The sequence below is a fragment of the Nomascus leucogenys genome, chromosome 12, assembly GCF_006542625.1.
Source record: "Nomascus leucogenys isolate Asia chromosome 12, Asia_NLE_v1, whole genome shotgun sequence".
In the NCBI taxonomy this organism is placed as follows: domain Eukaryota; kingdom Metazoa; phylum Chordata; class Mammalia; order Primates; family Hylobatidae; genus Nomascus; species Nomascus leucogenys.
In genome coordinates this window covers 2,625,826-2,646,481 of record NC_044392.1, presented here as the reverse complement: position 1 = coordinate 2,646,481, position 20,656 = coordinate 2,625,826, and the positions used below count along the sequence as shown (strand labels likewise).

The following is a 20,656-nucleotide window of genomic DNA, read 5'->3' as shown; positions in this document are numbered from 1 at the left end:
GCCACCCGGACTCACCCACCGAGACACCCACTTCACAACAGGGCGGAAGTGCTCCCGGGCTCGTGCAGGGAATGCTGGGACGCGGAGTCCGAGCGGCGCCACCCTGGGAATGGAACGTCCAAGACCACAATTCCCAGAAGGAACCGCGCGAGCGCCGGGGAGCGGCCTCCTCCGTTTGCTGCCTTTCAGACGTCTTCAGCCAATAGGTATGTCATCTTCTCACGGACCCTGGCACTGGAACAAATCGGAACGGGCGCGACCCATGGGGGCGGGACCTGTTGCAATCCCGGCCTTTTTCATAGGCTCCCGAATAACAGCACCGCCCAATGGGAGGGCACTCGAGCAGAAGGGGTCCCAGTTCTACTGAGGGGTCGGAGTGAGAGCCTCAGACCCTGAAAGATCAAAGCAGACACAATAAAAAATAAGGAGAGAGAGTGACTAGAGGAGACCAGCCCGATAGGCAGGAGAGAACTGGACAGTTGTAGCTTTAATTTCCAGCTTACAGCTAAGCTGTGTGACTTTGGAAGAATTCTGAACATCGTTCTCTTCACCCATAAAATGAGGGTAGTAATGGCATCCATGTCACAGAGTTTTGTGAACCTTCAATGAGATAATACACCTAAAACGATTAGCTCAGGGACTGGCTCCTAATAATGCACAGCGATTGTTAGCTATTATTATGTAAATCAGTTAATACAGAGCTTGGCGCTTCGTAGGTGTTGGAAGAATGTTAATCATTATTACAGAATAATCCTCATATAAATGCGGGTGCTCTGTACCACTGTGAATACTTTGGGGCATGAACAATCTAATATGGTGTTGAGAATGTGGGCTTTGTAGTCAGATATGGATCCAAATCCCAACTCAACTACTTCCCAGCTGTGTGGCCTTGAACAAATTACTGCCATCTATTTTGTCTTTGGAATTTTCATCTATAAAATGCAAGTAATGTAAGAGAACTTACATCACAGGGTGTTGTGAAGGTTAAATGAGACTATTTAGGTAAAAGTCTCTGAGGTCAAGCTGCTTGTGTCTGAAAGTTCTTACTTTCAAAAGAAGGATGCAGGTCTTACCACTCGCGTTGTGAAACCTTGGGCAAATTACTTAGCTTCTTTATGCCTGCATTTTCCCAACTGTAAAATGGGAATGATAATACTTGCCTCTTCCTGAGACGGCTGTTGAGAGGAATAAATGGGAGAAGGTATGTAAAGAGCGTGACACATGTCTGACACACAGAAAGTGTTTAATAATCATTAGCTAGTCCAGGCACGGTGGCTCGTGCCCGTAATCCCAGCCCTCTGGGAGACTGAGGCGGAAGGATCGCTTTAGTCCAGGAGTTTGAGACCAGCCTGGGCAACAAAGTGAGACCTCGTTTCTCTTTTAAAAAATAGAAAATACAATAAAATACAGAATCATTAGCTATTATTATTATTATCAATGGTTATGCGGCTTAGGGAAAATTGACAATACCTAGCATCTGGTAAGGGCTCAGTGCACGTTGGCTAGTGTTAAAATAGGAGAATTCTTAGTTTTAACGACCCAGTTTAAATTCCTTCTCTGTGAAACATGTTCCAACTTATTTGTAGTAATAACTCGTGTGATTTTACTCAGTAAACATAATAACAACCCGTAAATACTCCTTGGTGTTGAAGTCTCACAGTAGCCCTATGAGACTGGTATTGTTTGCTCCACTTTACAAAGAGGGAATGAGACTTACAGAAATGAAGTGACCTGCTCAAGATCACAGAGCTAATGAGAACCAGGGCTGGGATTTGTCACCCCCTACGCATGTGACTCCAACACTGCATGAGGAAGAGACCATATGTGGAAGTAGGAGGGTTTGAGATGGGGAGGGACAGTGCAACAGTGTGGGGTGCCAAGGGAGCCAGAAACATTTGAGAGAGTGTCAGGATCTGAAGCTGGAGAGGCAGCTTTGCAGGGTCAGGTAAGGACGTGTCCACTTCAACATTATCCGCCCTAAGAGGAAGAAGGGAGGCGACTGTGCAGAGAGAGGAGAGGACATCATTAGGACACAAGAGGGCGCGCCTCGCCCTAAATCCAGCCTCGAATTATTCTGTGGTTTCCCTTAGCCTTTGTCTAATTAAAGCCTGGCATTCTACAGAAGAGGAAAACTAAGGAAGGCCTCAAGAGGCCAACTGCCCTTTAGTGCCACGTAGAAATAAGCAACAGAGCCTGAACCTGTTCCAGGTTCTCTCTGGAAACCCATCAGGATTTGGTTTGCGAGCGTTCTGTCTGCATTTGTCTACCAGCACTCTCTGATTTGGGCAGACACTAGGCTCTAAGGATGCAGAGATGAAGCAAACCTGGTCTCTGATCCCAGGGCCTGATCTCTAAACTTTCCGAATAGAGCACTCCCATGAGTGAAGCCTTTTTGAGTTTTTGAGTTGAGCACACACTCCCTACATATGTGTATTTATTTACTTATAAATGACATGCCTGTAATAGCTAACTTTCCTTGAACATTTGCAATGCACTATTAGGTCCTGCTCTCAGTGCTTCGTACGTATTAACTCATTTAATACATCCAAAACCCTTTGAGGGAGAGTCTAATACTATCCCATATTACAGAAAAGGAAACTATGGTATAGAGAAGTTAAATAACATGCTAAAGGCACATGGCTAAAAAAGCAGGCAGTCTAGCTTCAGAATAAGGTAAGATTTAAAAATAAAATAGAAATAGAAGTTATAACAGTTTTTTTGCAACCCTAGTGTGATTATCTTGTGCACTCAACCTTGGAGACCACTGCTTCTAGTGCTTTCAGACCTGTGATTAGTCCTTTGAGAAAGGGAGGTGCAGGAAATTGTGAGAGCCCAGAGGCAACAGTTATCTAGGCTGGGAGATCAGGAAAGGCTTCTGAAGAAAGTGATGGCTGAACTGCATCTTAAATAATACTTACGAGTTCCCCAGGGAAAAGGTATTTTTTCAGTGCAAGAACAGCATATGCCATGGCCCAGAGACAAAAGGTGTGATGGTGTCCTGGGACCTGCAGGTAGTCTAGCATAGTTGGAGTACAGAGTGACAAGGGGGTAGGCTCCTCCTCCCAGTGTTGCTATGAGGCTTAACTGGAGATAGATGGGAACAGGCCTTCATGTTTTTATTGAGGGAGCAGGCAATCAGTCTGCTGTCTCCTGGGCAGCATCCCAGCTTTTTGATCCTTAGCTGCCAATCCCTCTATAACCCAGATGGCAAAAGTGGTCCCTTGGCCCCTTGAAGATCTGGTTGAACTTGACCTGGACCCCATTCCACAGCTTAGGACTGGCCAAAGGCCTCTCTCTTTGCCCTCTCTCTCTGTGAATTTCCAACCTTATTTCCTCTGGACTACAGTTTCTGTGAATCCAACCCTTTCACCTTCTGCCTCATTGCACTCCAGCCTGGACAACAAGAGCAAAACTGGGTCTCAAAAAAAAAAAAATTCAATCAAGCCAAGCATTTCATGGATTTAGTGCATTTATTAAGGATTTGGAGATCTTGAGATTACATTGCACACTACATGGCCACCTGCCGTCTCCCGGATTTTCTCATTCAGCCTCCAGAGCCTTCCCAAGGCCTATGTTCCCATCTGATTCTCCCTTGCACACACAGTAGACCCACCTTCTACTGAGAACTGAGTTCAGTCTCACAGCCTACACATACTCACTATCTCCCTGCCAAGCTGGCTTGCTTTTCTTACCCCGCCTTCCAACACACATTCACCCATTCTACCCTACCCCAGGCTGCTCCAGCCTGCTCCCTAACCAAGCCCAGAAGTCATTCTTTCTTTCATCTTCCTTGGGCCACATGTAATAGTCTCTTCGGTGGAGCAACCAGGCCAATCTATGGTAGCAGAGGAGCTAGTGGCGTAAGATGGGCTCCATGAAGACCAGCAGTAGCCCTGGGGGAGCAGGGGGCAGCCAGCAGAAAGGAGGTGGCCAGGAGGAGCTCCAGGCATCAGCAGGGGGTGTGCAGGGCCTGGTGACTCAGCACACACAGCGTGACCCGGCTGCCCACCATGCTGTCTGCCCCACTGTTGGCCACATCCTTGCCTGGCTCAAAATCCCACTCAGGGAGGCAGAGTGCCAGCCCCCGGCCAGCTGGAGGGCAGCCCTCTGTAGAGCAGGCAGCAGCTCCTGCACCATCCAGCCCTGGTTTTGCCTGCAGTGGGACACAAACACGTCATAGAGGAACCTCTTGCCTTTACCCTTCTGACTTCTCAGACTCTGGAACCAAACCCTGAGCAAGCCCTGGAGTTAGAGGATCCAAGAGTTCCTGGCTTCCTTTAGGAAGGGCAAGGAGACCAGCAGAAGCAGCAGGGCAGAGCTGACCAAAAAGAGCTCCAACCCCAAAGTCTTGGGGCAGTGGCTCCAGAGAAAAGGGAAAAAGAGATTCTTTGAGTGGCCCCCAGCTTCTGAATGGCACAGCTGCTGTGATACTATGTGCATGTATGTTCTGGGGGACTGCTAAAGCCAGGGCCCCACCCAGGCATTGGCACACTGGCAGGCCAAGGATGAAATCAGAATATAGATGTACTGGGGCATCCGAGGACTGTGCTTCTGGCGGCTGTCATCCAGCATGAGGTCTTTCTCCCTGTCTAGTACTAAGACCCGGAAACTGCCTAGGCCCCCCAAAGCAGCAGCAGACAGTGTCTCCAACCCTGTTTGGGACAGCTGCAGCACATCACGCCTGGGCAACTCACCCACCAGCTCCTCAAGCCGCACTGCGCGGGGGCGTGCTTCAGACTGCAGTGCCTGCAGCTTCAGCTACTGTAGGCTGGGCAGTCCCGTGATGCAGCAGGGCCTAGGGCTATGCCCGTTTCCCCATCCTTCAAGGACTTGAGCCTGGGGAGCTGCCAGAGGAAGAAGCTGGAGGTGTCCTGGGAACAGAGGGACTCCAAGCTACTGCCAAGCAGGGAGAGTTGATGAAGGGCAGGGAAGATCTTGGAGATAGTCTGGGTCTCTAGCTGCAGTCCCCAGCCCTTTAAAGTCAGAATCTGCAAGCCTGGAAAGACATTAGGAGACAACCTCCAATGCTTCATGCCTGAAACTGCATGGAGCTCCAAGCTAGTCTGTCTTGTGAGCAGGGAAAATGCTACTCCAGCAGGGCCAAAGGGAAACTATTCTCAAGCTGTGCAGACTTTCTGGGCCCCGGAAGTCCCAGGTTGGGCTCAGCACCGTGTCAGTACCCACCAGGTTTAGGGTGGTCAGTGTAGGCAGAGGAGCCAGCCAGCCCTCACCCAGGGTTACCAGTGGATTACTGCCCAAGTTCAAGGTCTGTAGCCTCTGTAGGCCCTGGAATACCTGGCCTTTCAAGCAAACCAGTTGGTTCCCTTGAAGTAGCAGCTCCCGCAGGTGGGGCAAACAGGAGAAGATGACTGGGGACAGGGTACACAGCCTATTCTTGGACAGATCCAGGGCCCACAATCCTGACACAAACCTTGTCTCATTCATACACAACATGGCGCTCCTCAGTTAGTTGTTGGCCAGGTTCAGTCTCTGAAGCCTGGGCATGGCAGCCAGGAAACCTCGTGGTAACTCAGTCAGGCCATTGCTCTGAAGACCCGAGCTCTTCAGGCTGTGACAGGAAGCCAGGCCTTCCAGGGCTATGTGCCCTGTCCGATTAATCCCCAAATTCAGCTCCTGAAGCTTAAAATGGTCAACCGTCCTGGCAGGCAGCTCAGCCACGTCAGTGAGAGTCACAGAGCATCCAATCTCTGCAGCGCCAGTCCCGCCAGTGCAACTGCCTTCATCTTTGTGTGGTCCAGATTCAGAGTCCCCAGCTTGAGGGCCTGGAGGGCTCCAGGACTGGCCAGCTTCAGCCTACTATTGAATGACAGGTCCAACATGTCCAAGGCCCAGGCATCCCCAGAGGAGGGGCCATGCAGCAGATCTGGGAAGATATCAGCCAGCACCCCCACATTCTGAAGGAAATTATACCTGATTGACAGCCATCACAGACTGGGAGGCAACCAGACACCCAAGTTCCCATCCAGGCAGGGACCCAAGAAAGCAAGGTCCTGGAGGGATCTCAGGTCACCAAAGGCATCAGCGGTAGGAAGATGAATCCTCCCGTGGTGGGAACTATGAAAGAGATCATGCAGCTGCCCCGACCCCCAGAGAGCTCCTGGCAGGAGCCGGGTGAGACGCAGATTCCACCCTAGGACCTTGAGCCCAGGAAAGCCAGAGAAGGCATCCTGAGGCAGAGCAGAAGTGGACCCAGATTGACAGAGACCCTCCACGTTCTGCCGCACAGTTTCCAAGGCCCGCACCAAGTTGATCACTGAGAGGCATGCGGTGAGAAAGGGCAGGCTGGAGTCCAAGAGGCAAATCAGGAAGATGTGGGAGACCAGAGACAGCCAGGAGCCTTCAGTCACTAGGCTACTGGAGATGGTCCAGCCTGTGGTCAGAGGAAGGGACAGGAGCAGACCAGGCAACAGCGAGTGCCTGTCCATCTCAGCACCAAGTCTAATCCACAGAGAAGCAGAATCAGAACCCCACTCTAGTGGCCGGGCGCGGTGGCTCACGCTTGTAATCCCAGCACTTTGGGAGGCCGAGGCGGGCGGATCACGAGGTCAGGAGATCGAGACCATGGTGAAACCCCGTCTCCACTAAAAATACAAAAAAATTAGCCGGGCGTGGTGGCGGGCGCCTGTAGTCCCAGCTACTCGGAGAGGCTGAGGCAGGAGAATGGCGTGAACCCGGGGGGCGGAGCTTGCAGTGAGCCGAGATTGCGCCACTGCACTCCAGCCTGGGCGACAGAGCGAGACTCTGTCTCAAAAAAAAAAAAAAAAAAAAAAAGAACCCCACTCTATCCCCTTCCCTTTTCCAGGCCCTATCCTCCCCCTCCAAAATACACATACACAATACTCACAACAGTGAAAAGATACACAGCCCCCAGTGTGACACAGTCAGAGGACCAACGGTAGAACTGCTAGGGAGCTGAATGGAAGAGTGGGACAAGAAGATACTTATAGCTGAGGTTCCAAGGGTCAGGAAAAAGAAGAAGCAGACTAATGGTGAGATGGGGTCCAGGTCTCGCTTCTCTGTTTTAATGAAGCAAGCAGGCTGGGCGAGGTGGCTCATGCCTGTAATCCCAGCGCTTTGGGAGGCCAAGGCGGGCAGATCACCTGAGGTCAAGAGTTCGAGACCAGCCTGGCCAACATGGTGAAACTGCATCTCTACTAAAAATACAAAAATTAGCCAGGCGTGGTGGCAGGCTCCTGTAGTCCCAGCTACTCAGGAGGCTGAGGCAGGAGAATCGTTTGACCCAGGAGGCAGAGGTTGCATAAGCAGAGACCGCGTCACTGCACTCCAGCCCGGGCAACAAGAGTGAAACTCCATCTGAAAAAAAAAAGGAAGCAAGCACTGTTTCTGAGCACAAGATTTGGGATCACAAGTCTAGGAACCCACTGTGTCATTATTCTGGGCAGGGTACTTCACCTCTCTAAACTTCAGTTTCCTCATCTGTAAAATAAACATATTACTGCCTGCTTCGTAAGATTGCTGCAAATGACATATGGATGTCAGAATGGGCTTTCACTCCTCATCCCTCATTACTACTTGCTCTCCTGACTCCTAATAGAAAGTAGGAAGAAATCAGGGTTTTTTTAAAAAGCGGAAGTCTTGTAAGCAAAATAATACATCGAAATGTTGCTCTCATGGATATCTTGCAGTGTTCCAAATGGAAGATTCCAAAAAGCCCAAAAAGTCCAAACAGAAGACTATAAGGCTCCATTCCTGCCCCTCCAGGCTGCAGCGAGGAAGGAAGGGCCCTGTATTGGGCCATTCTTTGCATTGGTATAAAGGAATACCGAACCGAAGACTGGGTAATTTATAAAGAGGATTTATTGGCTCATGGCTCTGCGGGCTGTATAAGAAGCATGGCACCAGCATCTGTTCAGCTTCTGGTGAGGCCTCAGGAAGCTACATTTTCACAGGCAAAGGGAAAGCAAGAGTGTCACATGGCAACAGTGGGAGCAAGAGAGAGAAAGGAGAGCTGCCATATGCTTTTTGTTAAAACTTTTATTTTTAGTTCAGGAATACATGTGCGGGTTTGTCATATAGGCGAACTGGTGTCATGGGGGTTTGATGTACAGATTATTTCATCCCCCAGGTATTAAGCCTAGTACCCATTAGTTATTTTTCCTGATTCTTTCCCTCCTCCCACCACCAACCCCCCACTCAAACCGCCAACCCTCAGGTAAGCCCCAGCGTCTGTTGTTTCCCTCTATGGCCGCACACTTTTAAAGAACTAGATCTCAGTCAACTTAGAGCGAGAATTCACTCATCACCCAGGGGATGATGCTAAACCATTCATGACGGGTCTGCCCCCACAATTCAATCACCTCCCAGGGATGAAAAAAAAAAAAACCTTGAGATTCTTCAGCCACAGCTATAAAAGCTCCCTAGCTTTTAGGTAAACACTTGAGCTGAGGAGTTATGATATGAGCCTATACAATATAGCTAGAAGCAACCATCCTGCCTCATGGTCCTTGAAATCTTTGTGGCCCTCAGATTGCTTTACAGCGATGGCCACTCTGCCTCTTAGAGGCTTGCTTTCAAGGGACACTTCATTCTAGGTGACTAGAAATTTTAACTTGATTCTTTCACCAGCGTATGCTCAATATGTCAGAATCCCACTGTCTGACACTGGATTTTCACGGCCCTCAGTCCCAACAGGCCCAAATAACCAATTCTCAGATTCCCCCTCTTTTTCTGAGGGTCTCTCGTCAACAACCATTTCTTGTATAAATTTCTACGTCAGTCAGGGTTTTGTTGTATGCAACAGAAACTGATTCTAGCTGATTAAAGCAGAAAAGGAACTTGTGAGAAGGATTTTGGGGTATCATGGAATCGTCAGATGCAGGGCAGCCAAAGTGATGGTAAATACCCACTAGTCTGTATGAAACTGACTGAGTTCAGGATACATGCCTAGAAATGTGTGGTTAGGGGAGAATGCTTCTTACCCACTGCTGATGTTTTCTTCCATGTGAAGGGACATCCATTAGTATAACCTTCTGGCTTGTCTTCACCCCTTCACAACTCCTCTGGGAGGAAGTGGGACTTACATTCTTGATGAGTTTGTGGGAGAAGATGGGCATATGTAGCTCCATGTCCTTTGGGAGTACCTTTTATTCTCTTTTATTTTGAGACAGGGTCTTGCTCTGCTGAAGTGCAGTAGTGCAGTCACAGCTCACTGCAGCCTCAAACTCCTGGGCTTAAGCCATCCTTCTGCCTCAGCCTCCAGAGTAGCTGGGATTACAGGCCTGCACCACCATGCCTGGCTAATTTTTGTATTTTTAGTAGAGATGGGGTTTCACCTTGTTGGCCAGGCTGGTCTCAAACTCCTGACCTCAGATGATCCACCTGCCTCAGCTTCCCAAAGTGCTGGGATTACAGGAGTGAGCTACTGTGCCCTGCCTGGCTTTTACTTTATTTTAAAGTGAGAAGAGTGGAATTTGCAGTCAAGCAGGAAGGAAGGAAATACTTGAATGGGACTGCCGCATTCTCCTTGTAATGGTAGCCAGGAGATTGATTTGCTTTACCCTGATTTCCCAAGTGAGGGGTGTAGGGAAATGCAGTGCTTGATGGGAAATCCTTTGGGACCCCTGTTCATGTTTCTTTCCTTTCCCCAGTCATACCCTTCAGGGGTCTGAGACTTACAGACAGCCTGAGCCATAAAAGCCCTCTGAGTTCATCTAGTCCAACATCTTCCTTTTCAAATGGGAAAACTGAGGCCCAGACAGAAGAAGGGGATTTTCCAGGGCCAAGCAGAAGGCAGGTGGCAGAGCTGGGATGAGAACCCAGGGTCATAGTCAGGCTGGGTGGGGATGGAGTGTCAGTATAGCAGCAAATAGATCCACCCTCAAACTTAAGAAGCAAAATGTAGCCCTCAGAGCCCAGAAGACCCACCCATAGCCCCCTTGCCCATCGCTCCCCACACACACCCAGAGGACTAGGTTTGCACCATCCCCACCCGAGACTAGCGTGAGAAGTTTACAGAAGGAGGCTGAGGTCAGGTCAATTCTCATGCTGCAGTCTGACCAGGGCTGCCCAGACAGAACTGCTCTGGAAAGAAAGAGAACTGAGAAAGCAGCATTGCAAATACACAAAATAATAAATTGAATGAAATGAAAACAGACATCTTTGCTTTGGTCCGGGCCACCTTCTGGAGGGGCCTTTCTCTTTCTGTCTCCATCCACCTGTCTCCCCTCCCTGCAAGCTCAGCGGCTCCTTTCTCCTCACACAGGCCCCGGACCCCCTGTCTCCACCACCCCCTTTTCCATACACTCGGTGCTCCCAAGCCCCACCTAGGCGCTCCTGTCCTCCTGGAGGACAGACTTGTGACCAACCCAAGCGATCACACTTGCTGGGAGTGGTTAACCGGTCAGCGGATATAATCCCTACTCATAACGAGTGTTTAGCAATGTCATTGCATAACCATATTAGGATTCTAAATAAAAAGAAGAAACTGTTCATCCACAGCTCCACCACCAATTCAAATGGTTTTCACGGGCCTGAGTTCACTTCGGTCCTTGTCCCACCACTAAATATTTTTTATAAAACTACCATTTTTTGCACCTTCCTATGTGCCAGACAGCCTGATAAGCATTTTTTTTTCTTTTTTTTTTTTTTTTTTTTTTTTTTTTTTTTTTTTTTTGAGATGGAGTCTCTCTCTGTCACTCAGGCTCTGGAGTGCAGTGGCACAATCTCAGGTCACTGCAAGCTCCACCTCCTGGATTCACACCATTCTCCTGCCTCAGCCTCCCAAGTAGCTGGGACTACAGGCACCCGCCACCACGTCTGGCTAATTTTTTTGTATTTTTAGTAGACACGGGGTTTCACCTTGTTAGCCAGGATGGTCTTGATCTCCTGACCTCGTGATCTGCCTGCCTCGGCCTCCCATGCACTTTTTTTATGTATTTATTTTAATTTTGAAACAGAGTCTCACTCTGTTGCCCAGGCTGGAGTGCAGGGGTGAGATCTCGGCTCACTGCAGCCTCTACCTCCCAGGTTCAAGCAATTCTCCTGCCTCAGCCTCCCGAGTAGCTGGGACTACAGACGTGCACCACCCGGTCTGGCTAATTTTTGTATTTTTTGGTAGAGATGGGGTTTCCACATGTTCAACATGTTGGCCAGGCTGGTCTCGAACTCTTGATCTCTGGTGATACACCCACTTGGCCTCCCAAAATGCTGGGATTACAGATGTAAGCCACCATGCCCAGCCTGATAAGCACTTTAAACAACATAACCAGAAATGTTTTATTTCCCAGAATCCCCTTTTTTGGCTACCCAGAATTCCTTTTACTAATAAAAATAACTGGGCCGGGCGCGGTGGCTCACGCCTGTAATCCCAGCACTTTGGGAGGCTGAGGCGGGCGGATCACGAGGTCAGGAGATCGAGACCATCCTGGCCAACACAGTGAAACCCCGTCTCTACTAAAAATACAAAAAATTAGCCGGGCGAGGTGGCAGGTGCCTGTAGTCCCAGCTACTCGGGAGGCTGAGGCAGGAGAATGGCGTGAACCCCGGGGGGCGGAGCCTGCAGTGAGCCGAGATCGCGCCACTGCACTCCAGCCTGGGCGACAGCAAGACTCTGTCTCAAAAAAAAATAAAAATAACTATCATTTGTTGAGAAGATACTGCATGCCCCACTACGTTGTCTCCTAATCCTAACCACCCAGTTTTTGTGTGCATCTTCCCCCTGACCCCAGGTCTCCAGATGAAGAACTGCAGCCCAAGGAAGACCAGTGACTGGCTAAAGTCCTCGAGACAGTTTCTTCCTCTGCAAAAAGTGAGAAAATCTCAGTTATGACTTCCCCATTTGGGCATCTAGGGGACAGTTGAGGTTTGACTGCAAATTCCTTTGTTGTCATTGCCTTTGTGACTTTGGTGTTTTCAGATGTAATTCCCAGACAGCCTTGAGGAAAGGGTGTCCTTGTTTCCTGTTATTCCAAACATCATGAGAATAGGCAGAGAAGTCTCAACAAGAGCTGTAGAACAAGGAGATATTTTTATTCATCCACAGAACAAATGGGAATGCAGCCAGGGGCAGCCGGGCAGAACTTTCAGAGATTTCCCTATATATAGACCTGCAGGGAGGCAGCAGCATCAGCCCTTTTGGGGAAGTGAAAGAGGCCAGGCTGAGAGTAACCCGATTACTCTATTGTCTGAGTTGGGGTTCCTTTTCTGTCCAGAAATAGAAATTCAGACTCCCCATGCAGAATTTGTTGGGAGGGTGTGTTCACGGAACCCTAAATCAGCTGGGCCTGGAGAAGGACTGAAGCCAGGGAGTGGAGCCATCAGCCAGGCCACAGTTTCACTGTCTCATCTCCACTTCAACCTTCTCTTCTCTCCATAGAAGAGGAACAACAGGTTGAACTAAAGCCAAAAGCCAGCTGAGGTGGGTGAAGAAGCTCCTCTCCTTCCTGATCTAGTCCTACTCATCCCCCACGTCCCATCACCCCCTAGACCTGCCTGACCTCCCTTCCCGTGCTGATGCTCTCCCCACTCCCAGCCCCACTGGGATCCACTGTGGGAGCTCAGAGGGAAGGAGAAGCCAGCTAGGAAATCTCTCTCCATGTGGTTCCTGCTCTATCCTGTGAGCTTGCTGAGATGCTCTGCCTGGGAGTGACGGGGTACTCGATGGTCCTGGGAAGAGAGGCAAAATGTTCTCTCACTCAAGGGAGCGGCAAAGCACACCACTCTTCCATCCTCAAAAAGGGCTCGTAGGTTGGACTCTTAGGAGTCACCTGGTCCTAGTTTCTCAGGATCTTTTGTCCTTTTGGCCTGCAGACTTTATTATTTAGAGTCCCCTCTTTAGATCATGTGAACAAGGCCTGTTAGACATTCACTCTGTTCACTTATTCAGGCCACAGCTATTCTGAGCTGGGCACTTCTCAGGCAAAGGCGGCAGAGTCCCGGCTCCTGGTGGATGGGGATGACAAACCCATAACAAGAGCAGTGACTCAGATGTCTTTTTGTTTCCTCTGCCAGCAGGCCACACTTCCTTTTAACATGTAAACAGCCACCATCTGAACTCTCCACCTGCAAGACTTCAGGAAATCAGGTCTCCTACCAGGTTCCCATTCCCGAGGATCTCCAAGAATTCTTACAAGTTCCACCAATTCACTGTGGTGTCACTCATCCCTTCTGTCTGCCCCACTAGACCCTGGTCTGGTTTCTGGCAGAGCCTGCCTCTGGACCTTAACTCCCTCACCTGCTGCTTCTAATTCAACTTTGCCCAAACGAGCATATTTCCAGGGAACACTAGGCTCCCTTCTCGCCTCTGCATTCTCTCCCTAGGTGATCTCATCCGGTCTCATGGCTTTTAAATACCATCTATTTGCCAATAACTTACAAGTCACTGTCATCAGCACTGACTTTTCCCTGAGCTCCAGACTCATATCCAACTGCCTATTTGTCATCTTCACTTAGAGGTCAAACAAGCAATTCAAAGTTAACTTAGTCAAAGCAAACCCCTGATTTCCAGCCCTGCCGTGTCCATCCCAACCTGCCCCCCTCCAAGTGTCTGCGTATCAGGGGAAGTTTCAGCACACAGCATGACACCCTACACTTAGTTGCTCCATCCACAAACCTGAAACTCATTCCCGATTCCTCTCTTTGCTCATCCCCAGTAGCTAGCCCTGTTGTTGACACCACATCAGGATCTATCCTGAATCTGCCCACATCTGTCCATCTCCATGGCTAGGCTCCTAGGTCACAAGGCCATTATCTCTTGCCTGGATGATGGCAATGGTCTCTTGACTTGTCTCTCTGCTTTCATTCTTGCCTCCTGCAACTCATCCTCCACACAGAATCTCGAGTGAGTTTTTAAAAATATACCGTGGCCAGGCTCAGTGGTTCATGCTGGTAATCCCAGCACTTTGGGAGGCCAAGGCAGGAAGATCACTTGAGGTCAGGAGTTTGAGATCAGCCTGGCCAACATGGTAAAACCCCGTCTCTACTAAAAATACAAAAAAAAAAAAAAAAAAAATTAGCCGGGCATGCTGGCAGGTGCCTGTAATCCCAGCTACTTGGGAGGCTGAGACACGAGAATTGCTTGAACCTGGGAGGCAGAGGGTGAAGTGAGCCAAGATCGCACCACTGCACTCCAGCCTGGGAGACAAAGCGAGACTCTGTCTCAAAAAAGAAAGAAATTAATAAATATAAATATAAACCATATCACAGCACTCTCTTGCTTAAGCCCTTCAATGGCTTCCCATCACATTTATATTTTTTTTTTCTCTGACCTACGATGCCTTACCTGAGCTGGTTCTTGCCCACCATTGAATACCAACCATGCAACTCCCCCCATCTCTCTCTCTCTCTCTTTCCCAACACACTTCGCCTTCTCTCTGCTGATCAGAAGGGCCACGCCCACCTCCACCTAAGGGCTTTTGCAATAGCTGTTCTCTTTCCCTGGTAAGCTCTGCCCACCTGTGATGGGTTTTTGTTTTTTGTATTCTGGAAGGTTGGTTGTTTGTAGATGTGTCTGTGTGTGTGCGTGCGTGTGTGTGTGTGTGTGTGTGTGTCCATTTTTACTAACCATGAGTTAATGCTACAAGACTGATGGTTTTAAACATGAGTCACCACGTTAGGAACTTTTGCCTGAGACAAAACAATACTCCCAGGACAGTGAGAGGCTCTGTTCTCCCACCCTATTTTCTTAGCAGATAGCATGACTTTGAACCTAAAACAAAACAAAACTCTTTGAAGTCTTTCCAACAATGAAAAGACATAACTTGGTAATAATAACAATAATATGAAAACAAAATAGAATTTAAGACAAATCATTAAGTGATTAAAGAGGATCATGTGGAAATAATAAAAGCTCTATTACTAGAGCCGCAAAACACACACATCAAAGCTTTTAGAACTATAAGGAGAAGGTGACAGAAGCACAATTGTAGTTTTTATTTATTCACCCAACAATATGCCAGGCACTGTGCTAGGTGGTGGGGAATAAGCAGTGAACAAAACATCTAAAATTCCTGAGATTGTGGAGCTTACTTTTAATGAGAGAAAACAGACAATTTTTAAAGTAAATATACAATATATAATATGATCACGAGTTATATGCTGAAAAATAAAGCAATGGGCCGGGCGCGGTGGCTCACGCCTGTAATCCCAGCACTTTGGGAGGCTGAGGCGGGGGGATCATGAGGTCAGGAGATCGAGACCATCCTGGCTAACACAGCGAAACCCCGTCTCTTCTAATAATACAAAAAATTAGCCGGGCGTGGTGGCGGGCGCCTGTAGTCCCAGCTACTCGGGAGGCTGAGGCAGGAGAATGGCAAGAACCTGGGAGGCGGAGCTTTCAGTGAGCCGAGATTGTGCCACTGCACTCCAGCCTGGGCGATAGAGCGAGACTCCATCTCAAAAAAAAAAAAGAAAGAAAGAAAAATAAAGCAATGAAGGTGGATGGGGAGAAACAAGGGTAGGAATCAAGTTAGAATTTTAAGTAACGTGTCTAAGAAGACCTCTCTAATGAGGTGACATTTGAAGAGAAGCTTGAAGAATGGACAGGGAGCCACCCAGCTCTCTGGCAGAGGAAGCAGCAAGTGGAAAGGCCCTAAGGTGGCAGGTGGAAGCCGGGAGGCCAGGGCGGCTAAAGTGGAATGAGCCAGAAGAGGGATAGCAGATGAAGTCAGAGACATCTGCAGGGCATAGCCACTCAGGGTGGGGCCTGTAGACTGTTGTCAGGACTCTGGCTTTTATTCTGTATGAGATATGGGGTCATTAGAGGGTTTTCATCAGAGGAGTGACAGAAGCCTGTTTATACTTTCAAAGAATCATTCAGGCTGCTAGGATAAGAGCAGAATCGCTGGGGATAGTGGTGGTTGCATGGGACAGAAGCAGAGGGCTCAGTGGGGAGTTGTTGCGATAATTTGGGTGTGAGATAATGTGGGCTTGAACCCCGGTGATAGACTTGGGATTAAGGGGTTCATACATGGTTAAATTCTGGATATATTGTGAAGACGGAACTGACAGCATTGGCTGATGGGTTGGACGTGGGATGTGAGGAAAGAGAAGTCAAGGATGATGCCAAGACTGTAGGAGAACAGATTTAGAAGAATTAGTTCAACTTTTAAAGTACTCAGTTTAAAATGACTGTTATAGGCCAGGCATGGTGCCTCATGCCTATGATCCCAGCATCTTGTGAGGCCAAGGTAGGTGAATTGCTTGAGCCCAGGAGTTTGACATTAGCCTGAGTAACATGGTGAAATCGCATCTCTACAAAAACGTATAAAAATTTGCTGGGCATGGTGGCACATGCCTGTAGTCCCAGCTACTCAGGAGGCTGAGGTGGGAGAATCACTTGAGCCCAGGAGATAGAGGCTGCAGTGAGCTGTGATTGCACCATTGCCCTCCAGCCTGGGTGACAGAGCAAGACCCTCAAAATAAATAAAACAAAACAAAACAAAATGACTATTATATACCAAGTGGCTGTGTCAAATGATGCAAAGTGCTAGGCACAGGAGGCACTTGATACCTGTGTGCACATGTGTGTATGTGTATACATGTATGTGGCACATTTCATGTGTACATGTATGTATGTGTGTTGTGGTTAGAACTACATCCACCTCTTGGTGGCTGTGTGATCTTGGTGAGTCACCCAGCCTCTCTGGAATACAGAGATAACAGAGCCTACTTCACAGGGCATGGCGGTTTTAAAACATGTCCACAATTTTTTTATTTTCCCCTTAAAAACTGTGGTGTCCAATTCCTCTCCCTTTGCATACAAGCAGGCCTTAGTGACTGGCTGCTAACGAGTGGAATGCGGCAGAGGGGGTACAAAAAGGCTTCCAAGGCCAACTTCCAAGGCCAACTTAGAAAACTTCCTCCTGGTTCTCACTCTGAGGCCACTCACCCTGGGAACCCAGCCACTATGTTGTGAAAAAGCCCAGGCCACAAGGAGAGGGCACATGGAAGTGTTCTATCTCACAGCCCCAGCTAAGTTTCCGGCATCCACTGCCAGACTTGTGAGTGACAGCCCTCAGGTGATTCCAGTTGTCCCAGCAAACGCCAAATGGAGCAGACATGAAATGTTCCTGCCAAGTCCTGCCCAGGTTACAGGTCTGAGGGCAAATGGATGTTGCTGTTTTGGGTTGGTGTGTTATACAGCAGTAGGGAGTTGGCACACTGGGAAATTGCTAAAGCGTTTTGTACACTGGAAAGCCAGCTACAGAAATGGATCATTAGTTGGTAGACATCCTGAGCTACTCACTAGTGACTCCAGTTAAGTCTTGCGGAGCAGAATGTCATCTCAGGCCAGGCTCTGACTCCTTCCAGCACCAGGTGGCACTACAGTCATATCTGGCCCCTTATTTCCTCTTCCCGTCTTATGTCAGGTCCTCATGTGCATCTCTCGCTACCACAGCATTGAACTTCTTCAACGTGCTGCACCCAGCTACGCCTCTGTGTCTTTTCCCATACTGTTCCTTCTGTCTAAACCACTTTTTCCCCCCTGGCCCCCCGGAACCTCAATTCCCAGGCACCTCCTTCCCTGTCCTCTGGGCCTCACTTCACCCCGTCTCATCTAAAACAGGATCCAAAACCTTCTTGTGGGAGGAGCTTCTTTCCACTTCCCTAAAGGCTTGAGATCTGGGGTGAGGGGGAGAGCACTTCCCAGAAATATGTGGGGCACAGTGACTTTGAGCACTGAAGTCCCAGAAGATGGGAGAAGGAGGAGGAGAGGTGCTACCTCCAGCGGCTGATAGAGAGGGAGGAGAGGGCAGGAGGGGTCTGGACAATCTGTGGGAGTTCATGAAAGCAATTTTCAGTAATCAGATCATCTCCAGCCCCCTGGAAAGTGTTCCCACCAAGTTTTGTTTTTTGTTGCGCGCGCGCGTGTGTGTGTGTGTGTGTGTGTGTGTGTGTGTGTGTGTGTGTTTGTTTTGAGACGGAGTCTCACTCTATCATCCAGTCTGGAGTGCAGTGGTGCGATCTCGGCTCACTGCAACCTCCGCCTCCTGGGTTCAAGTGATTCTCGTGCCTTAGCCTCCCAAGTAGCTGGGATAACAGGTACCTGCCACCATGCCTGGCTAATTTCTGTTTTTTTTTTTTTTTTGGTAGAGACGTGGTTTCACCATGTTGGCCAGGCTGGTCTCAAACTCCTGACCTCAAGTGATCCACCCGCCTTGGTCTCCCAAAGGGCTGCAATTGTAGGCGTGAGTCACCATGCCCAGACCCCGCCAAGTTTATCCCAGGGCATGTCCCACTTATGCTGAAAGCAAGCCCATTCCCACGGTAGCCCTGCTGCCTTGCTGACCCCCAGGGTCTCTCCACACTCCTCTACGGAGCTTATCCACCCTTCTGAGCCTGATTTCACACAGCTGCTCCTTCCAGGCACAGCTGCTCTCTGCAGATGCCTGCAGCCATGCTGCCAGGGAGCCCAGGCAGTGTGCTGCTCACACTCGGCTGCTGGGCAGGGCATGCACAGCTGCCACTTCCTGCTGCTCCATGGGGTGCCTGGTCCTTCACCTGCCAGGCCTCACAGCTCTCCGAGCCCCCAAGATGGTGCGTAATGCCAGGAAGCAGAACAGGGGAGAATGGCTCTGCATTTGTTTTCCAGGGCTGCTGCAACAAAGTTCCACTCCCTGGGTGGCTTAAACAGCAGAAATGTATTCTCTCACAGTTTGGAAGGCTGGAAGTTTGAGACCAGGGTGTCAGAAGGGTCGGTTCCTTCTGGAGGCTGTGTGGAAAGGCTCTGTTCCAGGCCTCTCTCCTTAGCTTGTCAATGTTCGTCTTCTCCCTGCATCTCTTCACATTGTCTTCCCTCCATGTGGCCTAGCTTTGGGTTCAAATTGACCCTTTTTATAAGGACACTGATCATATTGGATTAGGATCCACCCTAATGACGTCATTTTAATTGCCTCTGCAAAGACTACCCCCAAATAAGGTCACATTTTGAGGTGCTGGAGTCAGAACTCCAACACATCTTTGTTGGGGGAATACAATATGATCCATAACATGCTCCTTCCCTTTGTATTACAGCATTGATCTCGAGGCCACGGACCTCATTCATTCGAACTAGGCCACAATAGCATTTGGACACACATTGTGCTAGCTCAGTATTGCCCCACGCACAAACCAGGTAACTGCAGGGCTCAGAACCATCATGAGGTTGCTTTGCCCCTCAGTATCTTCGGGAATTCCTGCACTGTCTGGGCCAGGCAGGGCCACTGCTCGCGCCACCTCCTCCACGCTGGCCTTTGACTTCACTCTGGTGCTCCACATGGTGGATGCTCATATAGCACCACTTGCTCTAAGCTGCCTCTTCAAGTTCTGCACGGCTGCTGCCTGACACCCCTCGCGAATCAATGCCTGGGACCCTGATCCTGGGCCTTGCCTTTTTATTCCAAAAAGGATAGAGAAACTGATCTACCTCCCCTTAGAGGAGAACCACAGCAGAATTGCTCAAGTCCTGAGGTGGTACATTATCTAGAAAGATGGCTATTTTTCCCCACATCTACAGATACATACAGATGTTGGACCCAGAGCCACAACCCACCTCCATTCCTCAGATCCTCTGCTGAGTTCTGTTGTTCATTCCAGACTCCTTCATTCATTCAGCTACTATTTACTGAGTCCCTAATATGTTTGAGAGACCTAATAATAACTGAATGTATTAGTTTCCTATTGTTGCTATAACAAATTACCACAAATGTAATGGTTAAAGGCAATATAAATGTATTCTCTCCCAGCCCTGGAGGTCAAAAGTCCAAAATGGGCATTCTTCTGGAGGCTGGAGGGGAGAATCCACTTCCTTGGCTTTTTCAGCTTCTAGAGGCCTCACATTCCTTGGCTTGTGGCCCCATTCTGTCCTCTCCTTTTTTTTCTTTTTTTTGTTATTTTAATATTTTTGAGTACATAGTAGGCGTATATATTTATGGGGTACATGAGATGTTTTGATACAGGCATGCAATATGTAATCACATCTTGTAAAATGGGGTATCCATCCCCTCAAGTATTTATCCATTGTGTTACAAACAATCCAAGTATACTCTTTTGTTGTTTGTTTGTTTGTTTGTTTTTGAGACAGAGTCTCACTCTGTCACCCAGACTGGAGTGCAGTGGCGCAATCTCAGCTCACTGTAACCTCCCTCCGCCTCCCAGGGTCAAGCAATTCTCCTGCCTCAGTCTTCCATGTAGCTGGGATTACAGGTGCCTGCCACCATGCCTGGCTAATTTTTGTATTTTTAGTAGAGACGGGGTTTTACCACGTTGGCCAGGCTGGTCTCAAACTCCTGACCCCAAGTGATCCGCCTGCCTCAGCCTCCCAAAGTGCTAGAATTACAGGCATGAGCCACTGCGCCTGGCCAAGTATACTCTTTTAGTTATTTTAAAGTATACAATTAAATTATCATTGACTATAGTCACCTATTGTGCTATCAAATACTAGGTCTTATTCATTCCTCCTATTTTTTGTATGAATTAACCACCCCAACTTCCTCCACAACCCCCCACTACCCTTCCTAACCTCTGGTAACCATCCTTCTATTCTCCCTCCCCATGAGTTCAATCATTTTGATTTTTAGACCTCAAAAGTAAGTGTGAACATGCAATGTTTGTCTTTCTGTGCCTGGCTTATTTCACTTAGCATAATGACCTCCAATTCCATCTGTGTCATTGTAAATGACTGGATCTCATTCTATTT

General features: G+C 48.8%; 1 protein-coding gene across 2 annotated transcripts in view; it reads left to right on the top strand.

Moving 5' to 3' along the window:
* The first annotated feature begins 6 nt into the window (after positions 1 to 6).
* PHC2 (polyhomeotic homolog 2) overlaps positions 7 to 20,656 on the top strand; it is a 154,976-nt gene continuing 134,326 nt past the window's right edge. For both annotated transcript variants that reach the window (XM_030823379.1, XM_030823378.1), the window contains exons 1-2: positions 7 to 206; positions 11,709 to 11,788. In XM_030823379.1, the coding sequence (XP_030679239.1) occupies positions 110 to 206; positions 11,709 to 11,788 (177 nt within the window). In that variant the 5' untranslated portion in view covers positions 7 to 109. The remainder of the gene's footprint in view (positions 207 to 11,708; positions 11,789 to 20,656) is intronic.